The sequence below is a fragment of the Onychostruthus taczanowskii genome, unplaced genomic scaffold, assembly GCF_017590055.1.
Source record: "Onychostruthus taczanowskii isolate IOZ18803 unplaced genomic scaffold, ASM1759005v1 scaffold9, whole genome shotgun sequence".
NCBI classification, from domain to species: Eukaryota; Metazoa; Chordata; class Aves; order Passeriformes; family Passeridae; genus Onychostruthus; species Onychostruthus taczanowskii.
Window position 1 is genome coordinate 4,409,129 of NW_024506993.1, and position 21,345 is coordinate 4,430,473.

General features: G+C 40.2%; 1 protein-coding gene across 1 annotated transcript in view; it reads left to right on the forward strand.

The window, feature by feature from the left end:
- The first annotated feature begins 1,942 nt into the window (after positions 1-1,942).
- The window catches only part of MDFIC2 (MyoD family inhibitor domain containing 2), a 44,209-nt gene continuing 24,806 nt past the window's right edge, over positions 1,943-21,345 (forward strand). The window contains exons 1-2 of the mRNA XM_041425970.1: positions 1,943-2,062; positions 2,731-2,818. Of these exons, the coding sequence (XP_041281904.1) occupies positions 2,731-2,818 (88 nt within the window). The 5' untranslated portion in view covers positions 1,943-2,062. The remainder of the gene's footprint in view (positions 2,063-2,730; positions 2,819-21,345) is intronic.

Consider the following 21,345-nt stretch of genomic DNA (forward strand, 5'->3'; position numbering starts at 1 on the left):
CCAACACTTGGGGGTCCTGCAGGGTATCTCAGGACAGCAGGTGAAGAGAACATCCCAGAGCACTGATCTGCATTACCTTTGTTAATGCTCAAATACAGAGGTATAAAACCTGATGGAAAGTCAGGTCTGTGTTTGCTTGGTGTTGACAAACTGGTATTTGTCAAGGTTTGGGGGATACATTCAGCTGTCTTCAAGCACCACTGGCTGCTCACATTCCTGGAGGCTCAGTCCTGGCTCCTGCTGGCTTTTCAAAGAGTTTAAGTGACAGAACCCCTGAAGGACAAGGCTTCAGGGGCTGTTACCTCAAGCCACAGCAGTTTTCAGGTCTGTGGTTTTAGAAGGGCTTTCTCCTCATCTGTTTTACTTTCTTTGGGAAAGGCATTAGGATTTTGTCAAAACCTCTAGAAAAACAGTGAGGATGTGCCAGATGAACTAGGGAACTTTCACTCTAGTTTAGTTTGGAAACCACCTGTATCTTCATTTTAAACAGAGGCTTCTGAAATGCAGAGTAGCACCAGACCCAAGCTACAATCAGAGAGGTTCAGACTGCTCTGTGTGGAGCCCAGATGATTTTATTAGGATCCACCAGGAGCTCCACAGCCTGGAAAATCCAGCTGAAGAACCACCAACACTGATAAATTTAAAACATTGCAGATGCAACAACATGGAAAAATAGGTGTTTCTGGGAGAACAGGAACTGCAATTGAAAACACATGATTCTCAAAGCTGCATCCAAGGAGAATGGAACAAAGATCTTAAAATACTACCCCTAGAGTTTCCCCCCACCGTGGTTGCAACTGTTTCTGAAGCACTCTGCTTAAAACAGGTTTTCAAACCATGCAAGATAATCATTGCAATTTGGAAAAGTAAGTAGGCACTTAGCACGCAGTTCAAAATTAGCTAAAGATGGTAGAAGAATCTCCGTCAGGTTGGCACAGGAGATTTTAAAAAAAAAAAAGAAAGAAAACATTTTTTTTCTAGCAAGAATGACATGTGATGGGAGGATAGAGGAAGATAATTGTCATAACAAATGGAATATGTTATTATTTATTGGCCACACTTAAGCACTGGAATCCTGGATTATAGTATCTGCTGACAAATGTTGCTTGAAATTTTGTAAATATCACTTAAAAAGTATGATAAATGAGTAATTCTGCACATACTCCACAACCAACCCTTTCAAAATTCAGTTCTGAGAAGCAGAGTGACTTTTTTTGTCCTGTATGAAAAGACAACCTGCCTGAGCACCCTAAAATCATCATCTCTTTAGGCTTCATCCTACACCTACTACCAGTACAGCAATATTGCTGGTAACTGTGGCAAGAGAATTTTTAAAATCAACAAACAAACTGAACTTTGTAGTGACTCCAAGGTGTGGCAAGCCCACCCCGGTTGTCCCCTGCCCCCTTGTGCTGTCCCCAGCAGGGAGCACTCAGCCCCGTGGCACTGGAGGGAAGGGCTGAGCTGCCCTTCCTGAGCTGGGGAGGGTCACAACACTCAGCTCCCCACAGGCTAAGACCATTCCTTTGCCAAAGTGACAGCTGTAAATAGATATTTGGTGTCTAATTTCTATATCCTTCAGTATCTTAACTTATATTTAGCCAAAACCATGGCACATTTATCTGATTTGTTGCTATTAATTTCCTGGTTCCCTTTCTATTTTCTTCCTCCTCTCACAGATTCACTGGGTTATGAACTGCAGTAATAACTCTCCAAACCATTTTTTTCTATTTGAAAAGCCTCTGATATCTTTTTTTTTAAACCACTCTAGTAGTGCTGGGATACTCACTACCCTCCTCCTTCCCTCCCCAGCTCTAAAAGTGAATGCAAACAACAACGAGGGGGGGAGAAAAAGCCCCAAACCCTCAGCAGTAAGTTGGCTGATGCTGGCAGCAAGACAAATCTGGCACCACACAGCAGGCAGGCAGAGAGTGCACTGCTCATCCTTTCGGTTTGCCGTGTGTGGGAATGCTGGACACCAACACCCAGCGAGGGATTCGGCCAAGGGCTCCTCTCCTCGGCGCCTGAACCCTGCTGCTCTGTGCCTGGGTGGGAGATACAGGTAAAAACAGAGAAATGCTTGAGATGACTGCCTTCTATTTCCACTGAATGCAGTTAGGAGAAGCCCAGGCTGCCTGATCTTATTCCTAGCACAAACCACAGTGCAGGGGCTGGGCACGTAATGCCCTCAGGTACCGGGACTCGCTCGGGATTCTTCGCTTTACAGCAAATAAATTGGTGCAAGTGGCAGTAAAGATTTTTTTTTTTTTGGGGGGGGGACACTTTTTTCAAGCTGTCTTTATAAATATTTATTACTATTTATGTAATTATAGTTCTCTGACAGCAGGCTTTACAGCAACTTTGAGCCACAATAAACAGGCAGCCTGGATGCCTCCTCCCCAGCCTGACTGTACCTATTCTATGTGTTATATGTTTATCTACTACCACCATGATCTGAGCTTATAATTTATTTCATAATGTAATTTATAGTTACATTACAAAAGCATCCCTCTGCAAACAGCAACCATGTAATATTGATAAAGCATTTAGGGACAGAACATAAATTCAACGGCTCAGATATTATGTAGTATCAATAATCTGCAGGGGAAAAAAAGTGTCTGTGTAAGTATGCACAATTTATTATGGCAGGAACCTAAACAGAGAACATCTTTCTCTGTCAAACTTCCTTTAAGAGAACTTGACATCCCCAAATTCTTTTCTCTCCCACAGATGTCAGAGGACAAGACAGACAAGGTAAAAATCAAAGCAGCTGAAAGTTTTGAACATGAAAAGCAAAATATTTCTTGGCTGAGAAAAGGTAAGTTACTTTGAGTTATTAGTTACTGGTTTATGTTCAGACATTTCTCTTTTTCTTAAAAAAAAAAAAAAAAAAAAAAAGACAGAAAATAGCCTATAGGCTTGAATATGGCCTGAAATTTCTGCTCAATGTGCACATACAATTTCTTTTGGTAAAGAAAGGCCTAAATTTATCAAATTTTAAAGTAACCTGAAAGCTCATTTTTCTAATGTCCTTGCATTCCTGGGAAAGTTTTATTTGAACTGACCTATAAGTATGGATGCTCATCTTATTTCTGATGAAAAGTTTTTAATAACTAAAACTGTTACTGAATTGGATTAATATTATTAGTTACTATTAGTAATTACATTCTCAAACATGAGTAAAGATCAAGCCTGAATCTTCAGATTTCGCAGTGTCTTAGAATAAAGTAACATCAGTTGTCAGCGCTTTGGATGTACAGAAACATAGACCCTCAAATGTAGACAAGTCATAAAAGCCAAGCAGAGGGACCTTTCAGGTTTAAAAGGCTGAAAAAGAAATGGTGTGAAGTAGCTAATTTGCAACAAATACCAGTATTTCAAATACTACATTCTAATTTTTAAGTTATTTTTTTTAAAAAAAAGAAAAAATTAGAAAGATTTCCTTATTGTTTGTACCGATAAAGAATAAATCTTCTTAGGACATATTTCTTGCTGAAAAAAAATTGATTTGCTAAGTTAGAACACAGCTTATTACATCTTTGTGCAAATTTGTTGGTCATAGCAGAATCCCTTTACTGCATTTATTACAGACAAGTATGATTTGAATTAAATAGAAGTTCCAAGAGTAAGTTTTCAAGATGCATAAGACAGAAGTTAAAAGTCCATGGCTGGGTGCAAATTATGCTTTTTAATGAGAATAGTTGTATTCTAATCCTAAAAAAAATTATTTTGGAAAGACTCAACAAGTGACCTCATATTTTGAAAATGCTGACTATGGGAGTATTGGGCAAAAGGCACATTTATAGGCGCTGTTATGTCATCTGTAAGATGTGCATCACTATTTTAAGCTCATGCCATTAGATGTATGTTAGATCTTTTAGTTGCAAAGGAGTTTTCAGCAAAGGAGGCTTCCTGCCTTGCAGCCTTCCATGTTTTTGCATCATTTGCACAGAATGAAAAGGTCCTGCTGGAGCAGGGCTCACTGACCAACCTGCAGACTTGGCTTAACTGGATACCCAAAGTCCTCTGCTTGCAAGGGGTCACTTAACTTCAACAACAACTCAGCAAGCAGAAACTTTGTAGTTTGAGTGTCCCAGAGAGGGACAGAGCTGAGAGAGCAAACAGCAAACATGTAACTGAACTGAAAGAATATTCCTTCACTAGAGAGTAAAACACAAGAGATCTGCGACTCTGCAAAGGGATATAAAAGTCCAAAGGATTTTACCATATCTGTGAACAGTCATGGCAGAGCCCTCAGTGTCCCATATTGTGATTTATCCTCGAGGATTTTACCATATCTGTGAACAGGGTAAGAGTCATGGCAGAGCCCTCAGTGTCCCATATTGTGATTTATCCTCTGGTCCAGACCTCCTCCAGAAGCCAGTTACATCCCTCAGAGCCGTACACTACTTGAGCTCATTTCACTTAGCTAGGCTACTTCACAAGGTTTTATTCCTCCAGATCCTAAGGAGAGACACCATGCAGAGTTTCAGGATCATTAGCAATGTTTTGATTGTTCTGTGCTTGGAGGAGCTACAATCTCTCAGAAAGAGCCAAGTGTTGACTATTGGCACTTCTCCTTTCCAAAGTGCCACCGAGCAGAATTGGGCCTTGAAGATCTCCTACAGCAGCTGAGTCAATAACTGAATGTGTCTCATGAGGAAAGCAAGTTTTCCTTGAAATAAGAATATGGAAATTATTTTATCTTAAATTGAAGTTTGTTTTTAAAAAAATTTGTTGTTGTTTCTTTGCTTCAAGCACTTCTGTGGTATGCACTGGGATTTTAGAATATGGTGAAACAAATTGTCTGGAGCAGAAGCTTAACTTCTATGTTTAAATGTTTTAAAAATACCTCATGTATAGATTTCAGGCATTCCAATAAACAAAGAATTGTGGAGAACAGACTTGTACTGTTTCCATCAGGCACAGAAAGAAGACTATATGTTCTTTTAGCATCCAGTCTTAAAGAAAAGTTATTTTTATTCATGGTTTTGTATTGATTATTTGTTCCTTCTAAAAGAAACAATAATGAACCACATAGTATCAGAAATAAACAACTAGGCTGTGGTCTTAGTGTCTTTCCTAGACTTCAGTCTTTTCTAATGCTTTGCAAAGTAAAGGCTCATGGACTGGTTGTAGAGTGGGTCAACAGCAAAAAAGTATCTATAAATTTTTGTTGTCTTTCAACATTAGAAACAGTTTAAGCAGGGCAGAAGGATTTTTATCTGGCTGCCAGTTATTTATCTTCTACTGTTTCTTGGAAGAAGATAATTTACTTCTGTCATGAACCCTCTAAGAGCAGAAATCAAATCCTGGTTCTGAGGGAGAACTTTCCCAAAGCAAAACAGAAACCAAACCAGCCTTGTCAGAAGTGTTACAGAAAAACAGTAGGCTGGGCATCTAGGGTTGTGCCTTATCAGCAGGAAGAGTACAAACAGTTCAGCTCATGGCTCTGCCTCTAAATAAGTCATTTTTACCCACTGATGTGCCCTCACACCCCTGCCAGGGGTGCACCAGGAAACTGATGGCAGTTAAAGATGACACAGGGACAAAAATGTTGCACAAGACAGCACAGTGTGGGAAATCATAATTAGGGCCTCGATCTGTTTTTGTTTTTTTTTTTTTTAAAGGACAATGACAAATTTATCCTTTCCTTTTCTTTTTTCCCTTGTACTACAAGCCTTTTTCTGGTGAGGGGTCCTCTACAGCACCTGCAGAATGTAGAACCATAATGAAATAGTAATCAAAATGTAAACAGGGGAGAAGAGTGTTAAATGTGTTTTCTAGGTTAGCTTAGACTTCAAAAACTCCCAAAACATCTTTATCTCTTGAGGCATTTAGCACTGAAGTCTAGATGTGGATAAAATGGAAGACTTCCAGGGCTGAAAGTGAGAACAAGGATGGTGAAATGTTTACAGTCCTATTCCATGATGTCCCAGGGTAAGGAATACATACACCAGAAATGTGTTCTGATAGTATGGAATATTCTTTAGGACTATTTATTTCTAAAGATCCCACAATAGATGAGAAACCCTGCATCTGAAGGGTATGCATCAGACCATCACATGCACATCAAGCAGAATCTCTATGAATGAGCATGGAGAAAAGGCAGCTCTGCTTGTCTGACCTCAACACTGCTGGGAACCAACCCAAGGAACCTGGGATATAGTAGCAAAACCAGACAATGACTCCTATTTTGTGTAGGAGGGGAGACAATTATTGGAGCTTTTTTCCTTCCATGAGAAGAATGAGGGAGTTGCTGGAGATGGGAGTTGGTTTTGGATGGAGATACAGAGATCCCCACATCAGTGCCTACAAAACATCAGGGCAGAGTGAAACATGGGCTTATTAGCAAAGAAGCACTTCAAAAGTTATCTGCCATAGAAAACTGGAGCAGGAATCCTCAGTGCATGTGCTATCCTCACTTATGCACATTTTGCCCTGACATGCACAAAATAACATAAATGACAGTGCCTAGAATATGACATGTATAAATAAAGAACAGCCAATATAACTTGAAGATAATATTTGAGAAATGTCCTCTGCAAGGCCTTGCATCCCCACCTGCTTCATGCACTCACAAGATTCCGTGCAGAGAGAGTGACAGAAAAAGTGGGAAGTTTTTTAAAATTTAAAATAAAATTAATATACTTAAATTAGATGTTAGAAAGAAATTCTTCCCTGTGAGGGTGGGGAGGCCCTGGCACAGGGTGCCCAGAGCAACTGGGGCAGCCCCTTCCCTGGAAGTGTCCAAGGCCAAGTTGGATGGAGCTTGGAGCCACCTGGGGTAGTGAAATGTGTCCCCACCCACAGCAGGAGGTGAAACTGGATGATCTTAGAGGTCCCTTCCAACCCAAACCCAAATCCACCATTCGAGGATTCTGTGATTCGATGAGCAACAAGCAGATCATCACACCTCAAACAAGAAGAATCTCTGTGCCCCTAACCCAGCATTAGAGGGTCCTGTAAAATCTGGAAGCCACACAAGACATGCCTTTAGAAAGGCAGGACTCAAGGATGAGCAGCATTCCCAGGAATTGGCTCTGGGATGGTCCCACCTTGCCCAGCACAGCCACAGCCCTGCCTTTTCACAGGGGCCAGTGGCTCCTTCCACCATGGCAGTGATTTAGGGCCAGATTAGCAGCCATCTGTTGGGAAAGGAGGGAGGTCAAACCAGAGCTAAATTCACACCAGCCTCAGCATGTGGCTTTTGGAGTTCCTTACAAACAAATCTCTTGGTATCACTCGGTGATTACAGCCATATGGAAACGTGGGAGCAGGCGGGAGCTTATCTGACGGACATAAAGCTATAAAAGGTGACACTGATTTTGCACAGGGACCACAGTGGTCTGTTCGCTATTTCTGCATCCATTGCAAATGCAAGGGGAAAAAAAAAATGTTTGAGGGCCTCACACTGCCCTCCCATGGTTTCATCCCAAACTGGCCACGGCAGCCCAGGAACGCAGATCCAAGTCACACAGAAATGAAATTTCATTTCAGGATATTTTCACACAAAGCCCTCCTGTTTTATGCTGCCCAGCTGTGTACACAAATGCCCTCCATATATAACTTCCAGTGAAAAGTTAATGAAATGGCTTCCTTACTCTCTTGCCAAAAATATAACTGAAAGTCTAATCTCAAGACTTTCTCCAAAATAGCCCCTTTTTGCACTAAAATTCTCATAAATCAGAAACATTTTTGTCTAAAATAAGTCTGTTTTCATTGTCTTGCAAATAGTAAAAAGTCTAGCCCCAATTTCTTTAATCCACTGCTCCAGCCAGCAGATTTTTGCTGTAGGGTGAAATTCAGCCCAGTACTGAGGGTCAGTGCAAGGTCAGCACTTAAACCATAAAATAGGGCTTAAGTGGTAAATAGAGCCTCTGTTCAGGATTATATTTCACCCCTTAAAAGGACTACATTTCATAAGGAAAGAGAGATTTACTTATATCATAGGCCTGGCTGTAGTGGCATTATTCAAATAATACCTTATTCCAGTGTTAGTCCCATTGGGTGAGACTGGGTCACATTTCTTCGTGGTACATCCCAACACAGGAGCAGATTATTCCTGTCTTCACCAAAACTTCCCACAGCCTGCTCCTGGGATAAGGGGAAAGCCTTTCTATATGGCAGCACTCAAAAATGCCTTTTCCCAAGAACACTTCTCTCCCATTCACCCAAGGGCTTGAAGAGATTTTACAAGCATTAATAAAGTGAGAAGGACACAATGCCATGAGACTGGTATTGCAGAAGGAGAATTGTCCTGGAGACACTCAGGGAATTTCCCAGTTTTTACAACCTTCCAGTTTTATCCCTGGTTTGGGAGGACTGGAGTAAAAGTACAAGGCTTTTACTTCTGCTGAGACTATTCTCAGCAGAGTGTTTTGATCTGACTTGCGTGCCTTCATTTAGGGAGTTAAATGACATTTTTAGAATTTCTTCCTAAAATTTCACAAGTCAGTGAATGCAATTTTACATACAAGGTTGGACACTTGTTTCCTGAATTTTGCTGACTTGGGTCCAGAAGCTTTTTTCACTCTCTTCTTTCAGCCTGAATTAAGTCATTGCATTGAAAAGCTTTATAGAAGACTGATAGCAAAGAAAGACTTCTCAGTTTCATGTAACAGAAAATGCCAAATGCTTCTGAGATGAATGTTCTAATCCGAGCAGACGGGTTCCAGATAAGAACACCACACACACAAAAAAAAAGAGCACATTTAAAAACTGATGACAAGGATCCCAGGGGGCTCAAATTCCTGGAAGATGCCTTGTCAGCTTCAGGACTATGACCAAATGAATTAATGAAGACAACCCTTCCTTTAAGTTGTAAAACAGCAGATTTAAAGACTCTTCCAATGGAAAGGGAGTATATGAAATCTGCAATGGTCCCAGCTCACCACTCCTAATTACAATGTTATAAACTGAGGGGTCCTTGACCTTCGAGCTGGAAGATCCCTGAAGATGTAAGACTTTGGATGTACAGACAAGGGTATTTCTCTGGGTGATAGTGTTAAAGTTTTAAAAGTTTAAAGTCACACTCCTATGTGGGGAAATCCTGGATATCTATTATAAAAATATATGTGAATGTTTATTTAGGTTTGATTGCCTAAAGTAAATTTGTTCTACAAAGGAAAAGTTTATTTCATTCAGCTGCCAGTTCTGGGGAAGACCTGAATGTATTGTTTCATTCACTACTGGAAGTCTTCCAGACCAACTCTGTTCTTTGCTGTACTTGGGCAAAATATTCAGAATTTTGCCCATCGTTGTGTCAGTTGAACAAAACATGAAATAACAGTACAGACACCCTTTAGTTGTTGAATATCTCAGCAACATAAACATTAAAGCAGAACCCACATGTCCAAGGGCCTCCATAGCACTTCCTACTTAAGATGGCAAATTGGTGCATGGAAAATCTTAGCCTAAGGGTCAGTGTCAAAGAGATGAATAATCCCATTAAAGCAACAGAGCTGCACTGACTTTCAAAAAATCTGATTTGTCTCAATATGCTTAAGAATAGATAGCACTAATCATCTCAGAGCATCACTGCAGAAGGAGGAACAAAGCCATGGCTCATTTTACCACCTCAGTTCATAGAGGGAAGGGTCAAATGCCAAACTGCTCTGCTAGATCTGAGGCAGTGCAAGCCCATCACAACAAAAACTATGCAGGCCTGATTTACTTTGAGTTAGAAGGGAGAATAAACAGGGATTATTTACAGCCAGTTTTCGGGAAGTGTTTTACAGGCCTGGGAGATTTCACACTGGTATGTGGAGCCAAACTGACAGTCACAGTCATACAGAGGTGTAGCAAAATCCTTATTATTGGAGCAGTTCAACGAAATATTCTGATTAAATATAATTAGATTATGGAGAAAAAATAGACCTCGCCTCATCTGTCTGAAGATTTCTAATAATTTTCTAAAATACAACTGCTCCTAAGTACTCAAGACAAAATGCTGTGTGGATGGGCTAAATACTGGGTAGGCTGGTGGTCTAGTGCTTTTGAAAGATATTACAGGAAAAAAGATCAGAAGTGAAATTAGTTTAAAACTTTCTTGTTAGCTGAGGTTCAACAGAATTATTTTCCATCTATTTTTAAATGAGTATTTAGAACTAAGTCCAAATGGAAAGAGACATTAAAAGTGACTGCTCTACATGACCAGTAATAAAATCCTGGACACAAACCCCTCCTCAGAACAGCTTGGTGATTAGATCTGGGACTTGAGATCTGGGCTCAGGGCACATGAACATGAGAATACTCATATTCACTCCTTCCAGAAGAAGACTCTCATCCCCAGATATCCGATACTCTGCAATATCTTGGTTTGAAGATTCCCAAGTGTCTCTGTCTGGACTGACCACTTAAAGCTCATTGCTCCAGAGAGATAGAGGGAAGGACACCTGAGTGAAGAGATGGGCTCTAATTCTGTCAGGGAAAGTATTCAGCTATCAGTAAAAAGTGGAAAATCTTTGAGATCCAACACCCCATCCAACTTTAATTCCTTGTTTCCTCACCTATCCCCTCACCTTTTGAGTCCCAGCCTCCTGACCTTCTGCATGCACAGGGTAGAAGGTTGAACCTGGGAGTCTGTTGCCTGCTGGACAGAAGTGCACATGCAAAAATGAGGTGCTGAAGCCCTCAGTGTCAGCTGAGTTCCTTAATAACTCCTACTGCTCCTGAGATTCATCTCTTTGAAGACAATTGCACAAGGCCTCTTAACCCCCTAAGTGATATTTCAGTGTTGCAGAGATCTTTGTTATCCCCCTAAACTAAATTAATTTTTATTTTATAGGAGTGAAACAGTCTCTTAGGGTCTCTTGATTATATAGTCTCATTCTAATTTCAGTCTTTAATCTGAATAAACACATTAGAAAAACACAGACACAATTAACTTAATCATAAATTCAGATGGATTGTTTATTATCTGTCTACTTAATGTGCTTATGATTGCAGCAGTTAAACATGATAATGTTGTCTTCTCTCACATATAAATGAATACACACAGCACAGAAATATGCCCAGGAAGAAAAACTTCTCCCTGAATACATCAGTGAGCTCCAGATACAGAGAAGTAGATGCACCAGTCACTGCTGTGCTCTACAGAAAAACAAACATTGCCATGATATTGCTGAGACATGAGAGAACTGATTACTGACAGATTATGGTGTTCTTGCTGAAATATGTCTACAAACAGCTTCACATGAAAGGAGATGCTACTACAGCAGAGAGGCAACTAGGAACAATCCCTGCTTATATCACTGCACCTGCAATTCAAAGGAAGAGTAGATTTTGGGTAAATAAAACCACTTGAGTTCTGCAGAGTAAGGTACAGGTCAAATCAGTATCTTCCAACACAAGAAAACTCAGACATCAGTTTTGGAGAACTTTCTGATTTGTGATCTTTGTAAATATAATTGTCTTAAATAGAAGTTAAACCCTTTTAGCACCAAAAACTCTGTTTAGTTACATGCCCATGGCAACTAAAACTTGTGCCAAAATGCTTTCATGTATCCACAAATGCTTGGATGCCAGAATTTAAATTGGAATATGATTCTTCCTGTTCCTACAGCATATTGAATATGAATAATTATTTCAAGCATGCGTCCAAGTTTAGTTGTTGATTATTACTCTGGCTTCTCTGTCACTAGACTAGTTTTTTAATAACTACACAGTTTTCCATGATGAAGTTTTATTTGCCTTCACAATATTGAAGTTTTAACTTAATTTAAAACCCACTACACTATTCACCCTCAAACAAGAACCACTGAAAAATATCTACTATGAAAGTTCATGAGCAAAGAGGAAGAAGAGGGAAGATAAAAGAATGAAAACTCAAAAGTCAATTCAAGTCTCTTCAGTTTCACTTTCTCAACAGTTTCCCTCACCTATAAACACTAAAAACCCAAATTTCCTTATTAAAAGAAAAAGTAGTTGTAGGTTAATTTTGAAGCTCTGAAGTCCATGCTTATATTCCAGGAGTGGGTAAAACAATATAAGAGATGATGAGGTTAGGGGAAGAAAGCCAAGAGAATCATAGGAAAAAGCAATTATGGCACCTGGTAGTCATTCTGGCTAGATGACGTGGTGACCAAATTTATTGTCAGCAGGTGTTTTAAGTGCTTACTATTTAAAAAAATACAATTGTTATTATAAAACAAGGCATATAAAATCTAGCATAAAGTATTTGAATTAGATCCAATTCAGCTTCCAGCTAAGAAATCTTTTTTTCCTTTTCTTAGTTTATTTATGATTTAAATAAATAAATAGCCCATGAGCTTTAGGAAGATGCTCAGTTCACACTCTTGGCCACCAACTTTATGATCAGCCCTGTTCCATCAGAAATGGTAACCACTGAGCAAAGAAATTCCAAACAGCAGTGGAAGCTTCCCCAGCTCTGACTTGGAGGGAATCACCAATACTTGTAGAAGGATAGTACAGTCCCCATGCCTTGAAATTTTTTCATGAAAAATAAATAAAATATAAAATCTCAGCAGTGGTTTTTACAGTATGACACAGCAGTATTACTTGCATTAGGCCAATTTACCACTTATGATAGCAGTAATAGCACTAAAAGCCAATAAAAGCGGTCTGTTCGTTCAGAGATTGGCTTTTATGGCTTATTCTAAATATTATCAAGTGAATCAAAAGCTGTCATTATAGTGTCTAAAAAGCCTTCGTACCTTGTAAGCAAACAGTGTGACTTTGACAAATAATCATTAATATGCCTGTGTGAGACCAGGGCTAAAAGAGAAAGAAAAAGGAAAACCCAATATTTCACTTTACATAAATCATTAAGATCATTACAGTTAAATTTCACACAGAATAAAACAGATTTATATGTACAATGTCATAGTTTTCCCAAGTTGGGTTTTTTTTATCTCTCTACATTTTCATAAAACAAGAACTTGTCAGAACACTGAGCAATGGATGATTGGACTACAAATATGCACCTTCATCAGCTCTGGGAAAACAAATGGTGCACGTGTCTAGGCAGTGTCTTTTGAGCCACACCTAACCTAATCTCGCCTGACTCTCATCCTGCCTGCCAAAAATTTCTTCCTCATGTTCTCCTGCTACTGAACCTTACAGGGGTGCTCTTTCAAGGTCACAGCTCTGACAGCCAGACATCCCTGCTGGCTGGCTCTATAATGTCCTCATTTCTTACTGAACCCCCTTGGGCAGGAATTGCCTGGGCTCCCTAGGGACAGGGAGGAGGATGGACAAGATGGAAAGATGGCAGGAGCTTCAGAACACCACGTGGATGGGGCATCACAAGTGGGAAGGGTGAGCACAGTACCACATAAGAGTGTGGGTATTGGAAAACTGGGCATGGATTGTACAAGAGCTTGATTATATAGTCCAGACTTTTCTCAATTAAAGAAAAACTGTTAATACATAAACTAATTGAACTAATAACTGGTGTTATTCAAATAACAGTAGACTCTCAGCTGTGCACACACCACGTGCCCCTTCTGCTCACAGAATTATTTTTCAGTGCAATGCCAGCAAGTTTGAGAGCCCCAGTTATGCTGAGCGCCTTATGAGGAGCCTGTCCTTAGGTCTGCAGGGCACAGCACTTCTCCAGCCTCCCCTCAGCCCCCAAACCACCCTCAGTGACCTCTTAACCACCCTGGCAGACATCCAGGCTCCAGGCATGAGACCAGGACAAACTCAGAGCCCTGGGCCAGGCACGGCCACCTGTCAAGTGGCCTTGACTACAAGGCTTGGGCAGCTGGCTCAAGCATTCCTGCTTCCACAGGTAGTGCTGTGCCTCCAGGACGATTTTTTGCCCACTCTATTTACAGTTCTAGGGGTCCCCAGGGATGGCCAGCTGGCACTGACAGCGTTATGCGATCCACTGTCCAGCTGCATGGAGCACATGGACAAGCAGGAACATGTGGTGCTGCCCTGCCAGGGGAATTATCCCCTCAGCACAGCCCTTCAACAGCCACGTGTGTTTTGCAGGCAATTTATGAGAGCAGAAAACCAACAGACTTCCCATTCCAAGCTTCTAATTTCTTTGGCTGTTTTTCTTTTTTTCCCCCGTGAAGAACTTTCCAGAAACAGTACATTAAGAGTGAGTTAGAAAGATCCCAGGTAAAAACTGGTACTCCAGGTTTTGCCTAAGGTATCCTAAATCATGGTAGGAAACCTGTTAGGACTGACTACCTGCTTGTGTTTAGCCAAGAAGAGGTGTATTATATCCTTTAAATCTACACCAACGTAGAGCTGCTTCCCTAAAAAACCCACCCACTGAATTATTGGGTTTGGGTTGAATTATTACCCACCCATTGAAGTATTTGGGTTTGATTGTTTCAATCTAAAAAGTAAAAAAAGCAGATAAGAGCTGCTGATCTACTTAGAACCACAGATTATTTTGGGATGGAAGCGACCTCAAAAAGACCATCTAGTTCCCACCCCCTGCTATGGGTTCAACATTACAAGGATAAAAGGACTTTTGTCCATCTGAACCTCATCTTTGAGGCAGAGTGCAGCAACTACCAAGGTCCCTGCCAGACCCAAACCACAAATTAAACATCTGCTTTCCCATGCCCAGGCATGGTGTTTTAACAGAGGATCAGCTGTGAAGACCTAGAGAACAGAATCTGCTCACTGAAATTGATAATGTCAGTGTTCCTCCCCCAGTATTTTGCAGTTTTGATTTCAGTCGCCAGCTTTCCTATAAAATGGGAGAAAAAGATTTGCTACTCAAAGATTTGAATGGTTCGGTCTGTTTGGTTTTCAGGCTGGGGGTCTGCAGTGCATGGATTCATCACACACAGTTTTCCTGTGCTATTTTTCCCAAGGCTTCAATCTCCCATACTTCAGCCCCACCTTCATTCCTGTCACACTCAAGTTCTCTATTACTGCTGAAGAAAATCAGAGCACAGGACACTGCAGGTTGCTGTGCAACTCAAAACAACCCATGCACATGCTGACAAAATGAAAACATCAGATATGATTCTTTAGGCCAAAATTTCAAGAGCAGAGTCCCCAGAATTACTCATATGCCTGAAGTTAGGCATGTGCTTAGGCCTGTTGCGGAATCTGCTTCTGATAGAAGATGAAGAATGCCTTGGTTTTGATTAGAGGCCACATCTTGGCTATAGTATTGCGCTGTTTCTAATTGTTGTTGTAGTCAAGAAACTCTATCCTTCCACTTGAGACCACCTGGAGAAATACATTCCCCACCCCACTGCCCTAAACTTCTCCCAGGAGCCCAAAACTTGGCATTTATATAATACATATTTTCCATTCTCCCCCCACTAATGAGATGCATTGATATTTTTACCTGCTTGCGCTGTGTTTTGTTAATGGGAAATGTTTCAAACACTGCGTGGTAATGGGATATGGGATTATATATTTATTAATCTCAAGAGCACTGTGTAGACCATACCAATAAGTTACAAGCAAACTGGCAGCATAGGGTTTGAGTTCTGGCAGGGAAACTCTTCCAGGCCTTGCTTGTTGGGCTGCTTTAGGCTGTGCTTTAAAAGTTTGTGCTGAGCTAGAGCTGCTTGGGTCAACCGTGATGCAAACAGGCTGCACTGACCCCTCTGCTCTGGGTCAGTGGTGTCACAGCCAGGGTGACCTGGTGGCCCAGGAGAGGCACTTAGAGCAGCTGATCAATGTGGTTTGTTGCATAATATAGAAAAGCTTGTTATATGCAGAGAAAAGAAAAAAAAAAGGTTAGTGGTGGTGTGTCTCCATTGACAGAAAAAAGCTCTTTCCACCCTTGAAGACTGTTTACATGCAGTGATGTCTAAATCTGTCTGCATGGGAGTTCACAGCAGATGCTGCAGCCAAATACCCCCTCCACCTTCTCTCCTGCCCCAGTAGGTCAGCCTAGAGTTCTCAGCTAGGTGGCTTTTACAGAATTAAAGACCTTTTTTTCCCACAACTGAAAGACTGTCACTTGAAGATGAAGCCTGATTCACCTCCCAGAGGAAAATTAGAGAAAGTTTGATGGATTTGCCCTCGGTAATATTCAAGTTTGAATGCAGCAAGAAAAGGAAATAAAAACTAATAGAAAGAGACATTTCCTCTAGGATCAAAGCTGAATTCTTCCAAGAATGCAGTCCCAGACTTTACTCAGAAGAAACAGGTGTGAGGTCAAATGATTCACTAAGTCCAGCTTTGCTCAGGCACCTTGTTTTCCCTTATGAGGTAAAAAAACTTGACAAATTTTTACTTTTCACTTGAGGTTCTCAAATCCTTTTCAGCACTTAACCACTAAAGCAGCCTATTTGCTCCATGAAGGTGATTAATAGGAGTGGAGGTGAAGCAATTACTTAGAAGTGTGATTGCTTTAGGTATATGTAATACTTAGATATTCTAAATATCCAGCTTTATGGGTAGCTGAGACCCTTGACTGCAGTTTCTAGTGCCCAGCACCTCTTAATGAACTCTGCATATAGCCAAGAAATAAACAGAAATAATTTTAGCACCCAAAATTAATAGCTGTAGATGAGGTAAAAATCACAAAGGACTGACATCTACTTTAACGAGAGAAATGAGCCCTTAATAAAAATGCCAGCACTGAACTGTTAGAATCTGGCTTTCCCTGATTCTCAGTCTCATTTTCTGTTGCTTTATCACTCTTAAAGAAAAAAGTGGCAACACCTACGTTTCTGGCCTGTGATAACCTTGTTTGTGCAATACCAGCCTGTTCAAAATATTGCATTTCATTTTATCAGCTCTGAACTGAAGCCCTAGAACTGGTTTTAAAACTAAACTTTCACTCCCAAAAATAAACATTTTTGAGGCAGATGCTCACAGCTCTGCACATCAATTTTAAGTCTCGCTCCAGGACTGGTCACTCTGACCCCCTTCTCCCATCACTGGAATGCAGGTTTCTTTAAAAATTAGAGCTGAATCCTGTAAGTGCCTCCAAATCCTGGATTCCCTTGGAATGCCAGGGAAGAGGCACCAGTCACCATTAGCCAGGCACAACACTGGAGTTGTTGGCATGGCTCTTGCCTTGGAATGTATGTAAATTTACATTACAGCTATTTAAGCTGCTGATTTTAAACTGCTTTCTTCATCTACATTGCCCATAATGTACATTATAAAATCCTTATTTTCACTATGGTGAAGACTGCCTAAACTCCAGCTGGATAAAGACTCTATTTGCTTTGTCTAAACAGTGCAAGCTCTCCCATATTCAATGACTACTGGAATTATTGTGTGATCTTTTCAGCTTCTAATGCATATTAATTTGTAATATACAAAACCCTTCAATAAATAATTGTGCAGACTGAATAAAAAAGCAATTTAAACTTTTTCCCCCCCTAACTGGAGACACTTTTTACAAATAGTTCTTTTAAGTAGTCTTAATAGTATCTCTTTAATATTGCCATTAAAATTCACCAGAGTTCAAGAGCAGAGCAAATTTACATCTGTTAAAATAATGGAATTGACACTGATATTACATCATTGCTATTTTAAATAATCATTCTTCATAATTCTAACCTACTTGCTTTAAGTTGCAAATAAAGGGCTTGTTCCTACTTTCATCAAAGTGGATGGCAAAACTCCCTTTGGCTTTCAGGGAGCAGCACCTAGGTTTAGACAGGGCTCTCTGCTGATGTGTTGGGGTTTGGCTGCATTCACTAATGCAGCAAGGAATAAATCCCTCTGGAAGAAAAATTACTGACAGGGGTTCTGTGAGCTCCAGACAGAGAGGATAATTGTACTGGGCTAGCCTGCTCCCAAAAATCACAGAGCTCCACAGACTACTCTGAGTTCCAAGGTATTTTTGCTTATTTTCACAAGAAAGCAACATTTTAAATAGGGCGGGTTTTGCCATTTTAGTGCAATTTTGTGGTTTTCCTTCCTTAAAATTTTGGGAAAGGTTATTTGAAAAGAAGCATAATGACAACCCTCACAAATTCACCTTCTCTTGGGAGAACATTAGAACCTTCACTGAAATTACGTAAGTGTTCTATGAACAATTCAAACTGAACCTAAAGGAATTAAAAATATACACCAGACACAGCTGGAAAGCCACCTAGAAGGTGAATCAATGTAGTTCTTTCCTTGATGACAGCAGAAAATAAAGCAAGGATTTTAAAGCAATAGAAAGGATAAAGGCCATAGCTGACACTATTTAAAACTGGAGGAAAAAATAGACTTTTCATTATCCATTTAGCACTCAAATGAACATAGTTTTGTACCTGACTTTACTTGAGCTGCTTTTGTGTTCTCCAGAAAAAAATAAATCTGTGTCCACATTGCAGCTTATCATCTGTAAAATCACCACAGTTCAGTTGCCTATGCAGACCTCAAGTTTTCAGGGACAGAAATGTTTCACCTGTATCTGCACTGAGCGTTTAGTGTGACAGATTTCTGGCCATGGCAGAAATCACCAGTCACTCCTCATAGTAACTTTGTACTAATGCACCGCTGAAATATGCTGAACATTTACAGGACAATAACCACCAGCTGAGTCTTAACCATAATTTTGCACTGCAGTAACGGGGCTGTTACATGTTATTTGGGAACCAGAGAACTTTATTAGCACTGTCATAAAAGGTAAAGCAGAATCAACCCCTTGTCCTAGCACCACTGACACTGCCTATTATAAATAAGATATCCATCAAACATACTTAGATCCTAACTGAAATGGCAATTGCCTTGGGTGTCTTTAAGGGTAATTTGATTTAAAAGAAAACCACATGAAAGAACAAAATGTGACCCTTTACTGTGAAGAAAAGCACAAGTAAGCAGTACCACCAAAACCAGGAGGAAACAAATTATTCCAGAAATATCAAGTTTTGAAGAATCTGCAGTGCTGACTTCTTTACTCCACTTGGAATTACTTACTCATTATATAACTTTCCACTTTCACCGTGGGGCACCTGTCCTTGTGCTCATTTAGGGAAAAGAATTAAACACAGCTTGAATGCTAGGGAAATATTTTCCAAGCAAGGATGATTAGGCAATGCTCTGCCCTAGGAAGTGTTTCAGGCACTGTCACTTAATGAAGTTCAAGGAGAAATAAGAGGAAAATCACCTAAAGGTTTAGCCCACAGAGATTTTCATATCATGAAGACTGGGTCTAGCTGAACTGAGATCCTTTGCATCTGCATGATCTGTAATCCTTTTTGGCATCATTCCTCAGCTTTAAAATATTCCATCATTCCCCCATGCCAGTGGCCCTAACTGAAGACAATGTCTGTGCAACCCAGCCTTCAGGGTAGTCCTGAATCACACTGCAAACCATGGAAGGGCAAATTGAACATGTTACAGATATAGCTTTTGGAAGAAACTTACTTATTTTGTGGCTTTCCAACCATATTAATAGGAGGAAACATATACCTGACATAGAAGACCAGCTGTTGCCACAATTCTTCACCACAGGAAGAAGGAATATTCAAACATGTCTGTCCCTATCTAATTAAGCCTATATTACACAGACTATTTTTATATTATAAATGTACATTCTAGATTCTTCATTCCAATACTGTTCTCTTCCAGCATTAAAACCTGCTTATCTGAAGAACTCACGTAGCTGCAAAAATTTTCATTGGAAGAAATATGTTCTCATGTCATCTATTTTTGGCTTTCCATGCTGTGACAACAGAGGCTGGCCTGGTGTTTCTATATCTGAATATTTCTCAGGTAGCAGAAGAGCTGCCGCAGATTGCCTGGCACCTGCTCGAGGATGAGGTGAACAGAAAGCAAAGCAAAAGTATTTTTATTTCATCAAGAACATTTCGGCCAAGCCTTATTTGTAGAAGATAAAAACTGAGGAAAGTGTAAATCGATGGGGAATGTAATCTTTTAATATTTTGGGAGCATGAAACAGTGAAATCAGAGTTCAGAACTAGATTTAAAATACAGTGGAGCAAAAGTGGCAGGTGCTGGGGAGAAATACCTTTTTCAGGATAAGTGATTTCAAGACATGGTAGCTACATTTTTGTAGTTCTAATTTTCTTCAAACAAAATAATTTCTGACAAGACAATATAAAAAACATGGAACACAAATGCCAATAGAAACCTATTGCAAGTGTGAAACATCAGCAACAAGCCTGTGGCAGCTGAGTTAGGAAAAAAAAAAACAATGTACTTAGATACATTGTCTTTTGCTAATATACTTTTTGAAGACCTGACTTTTTTTAATAGAGCAGCTATTAAGAGAAACTAATTATGATTTTATTTTTAAGGGCCTGGATTTTCTCTTTCATGTATCATCCTAACTCAGGAGAAAGGCCATTCAAGCAAATGAGATGAGGTTGGTGTGAACGAGTTTAAATGATCACACAGAGGCCTCAAGATATTTATGGGAGGAATGAGTCATTCCTGTTCTGGTTGGATGATTGCATCAGTGGAGAATTAGTCTATCATCATGCAGGGCCTGAGCCTCCATTCTCCTACATCACCATACATCAGGAAACACCGTGTGAAGTTGGTCAGTATTTCAGTACCCTAAAAGCAACAAGTTGGTAGCACTGAGCCCACAGCCCCAGTTCCACATAGTAGTTGTGCACTGACTCTAAAGAAGCTGCCCCATCTAAATCAGGAGATCAAGTGCTCCTTCTTCTTTAGTCTGTTTACCGAAAGTAACTTAGCAAAATTTAGTAAGACTTGTTTCTCATTTAAAATGTGAAGTAAGCGTGGTCGAAGAACATTCTTTTTCTAGCAACACATTCAAAAAAGTAGCTTTTCTTCCATCAGTCTCCAGCAACATGTCTACAAAGGAGACATTAATCAGATAACACAAGTTGAGTTACTCAGGCTCCTTTTTACACTAAATGCAGGCCTGTGAGACATCTTCAACAAGCCAAGTCTTGGAATATTTTGCAATGATTTCTGGGTGAAACAACCATGGCAGAACCAACTAGATTTTCGTAATTTAAGGCACACACCAGATTTGGTGGTGCTAGAACAACATGTGACCCATCCATCTTATCACTAAGAACAAGCAATGCCAGCTATTCAAGAAGCCAGCTCACAAAGTGCTGTGGTGACTATCTAGAATAGATTATGAGATAAAGAAATGGCTGGAACGTCTCCAGCAACTGTTGGAGTTCCCAAGTTTTTTCCTCACAGTAATGACTTTAAGGCTAATTAGAGGCAGAAAATCAAAGACAAATTCCCCAGACACCAGGTGTTTACCAGAAAAATCTCTTCCCCAGCCAGACACCATCCCTGGTCTCAGTGATCTCCACAAGCCTCTCCCCTACTTGACAGGAGGTGTTCTGCCTCCCCATCGTGTCTGTGCACTTCTCACTTTGGAGAATTGGGAAGGCTTAAAATCACCTTTAAGGTGGAGAAAACCAAGTGTGAATGCTGCTTGCAGCAGCCCCAGGAGCTGGCTGAGAACTTGAGTGAGGTTTTTCATGG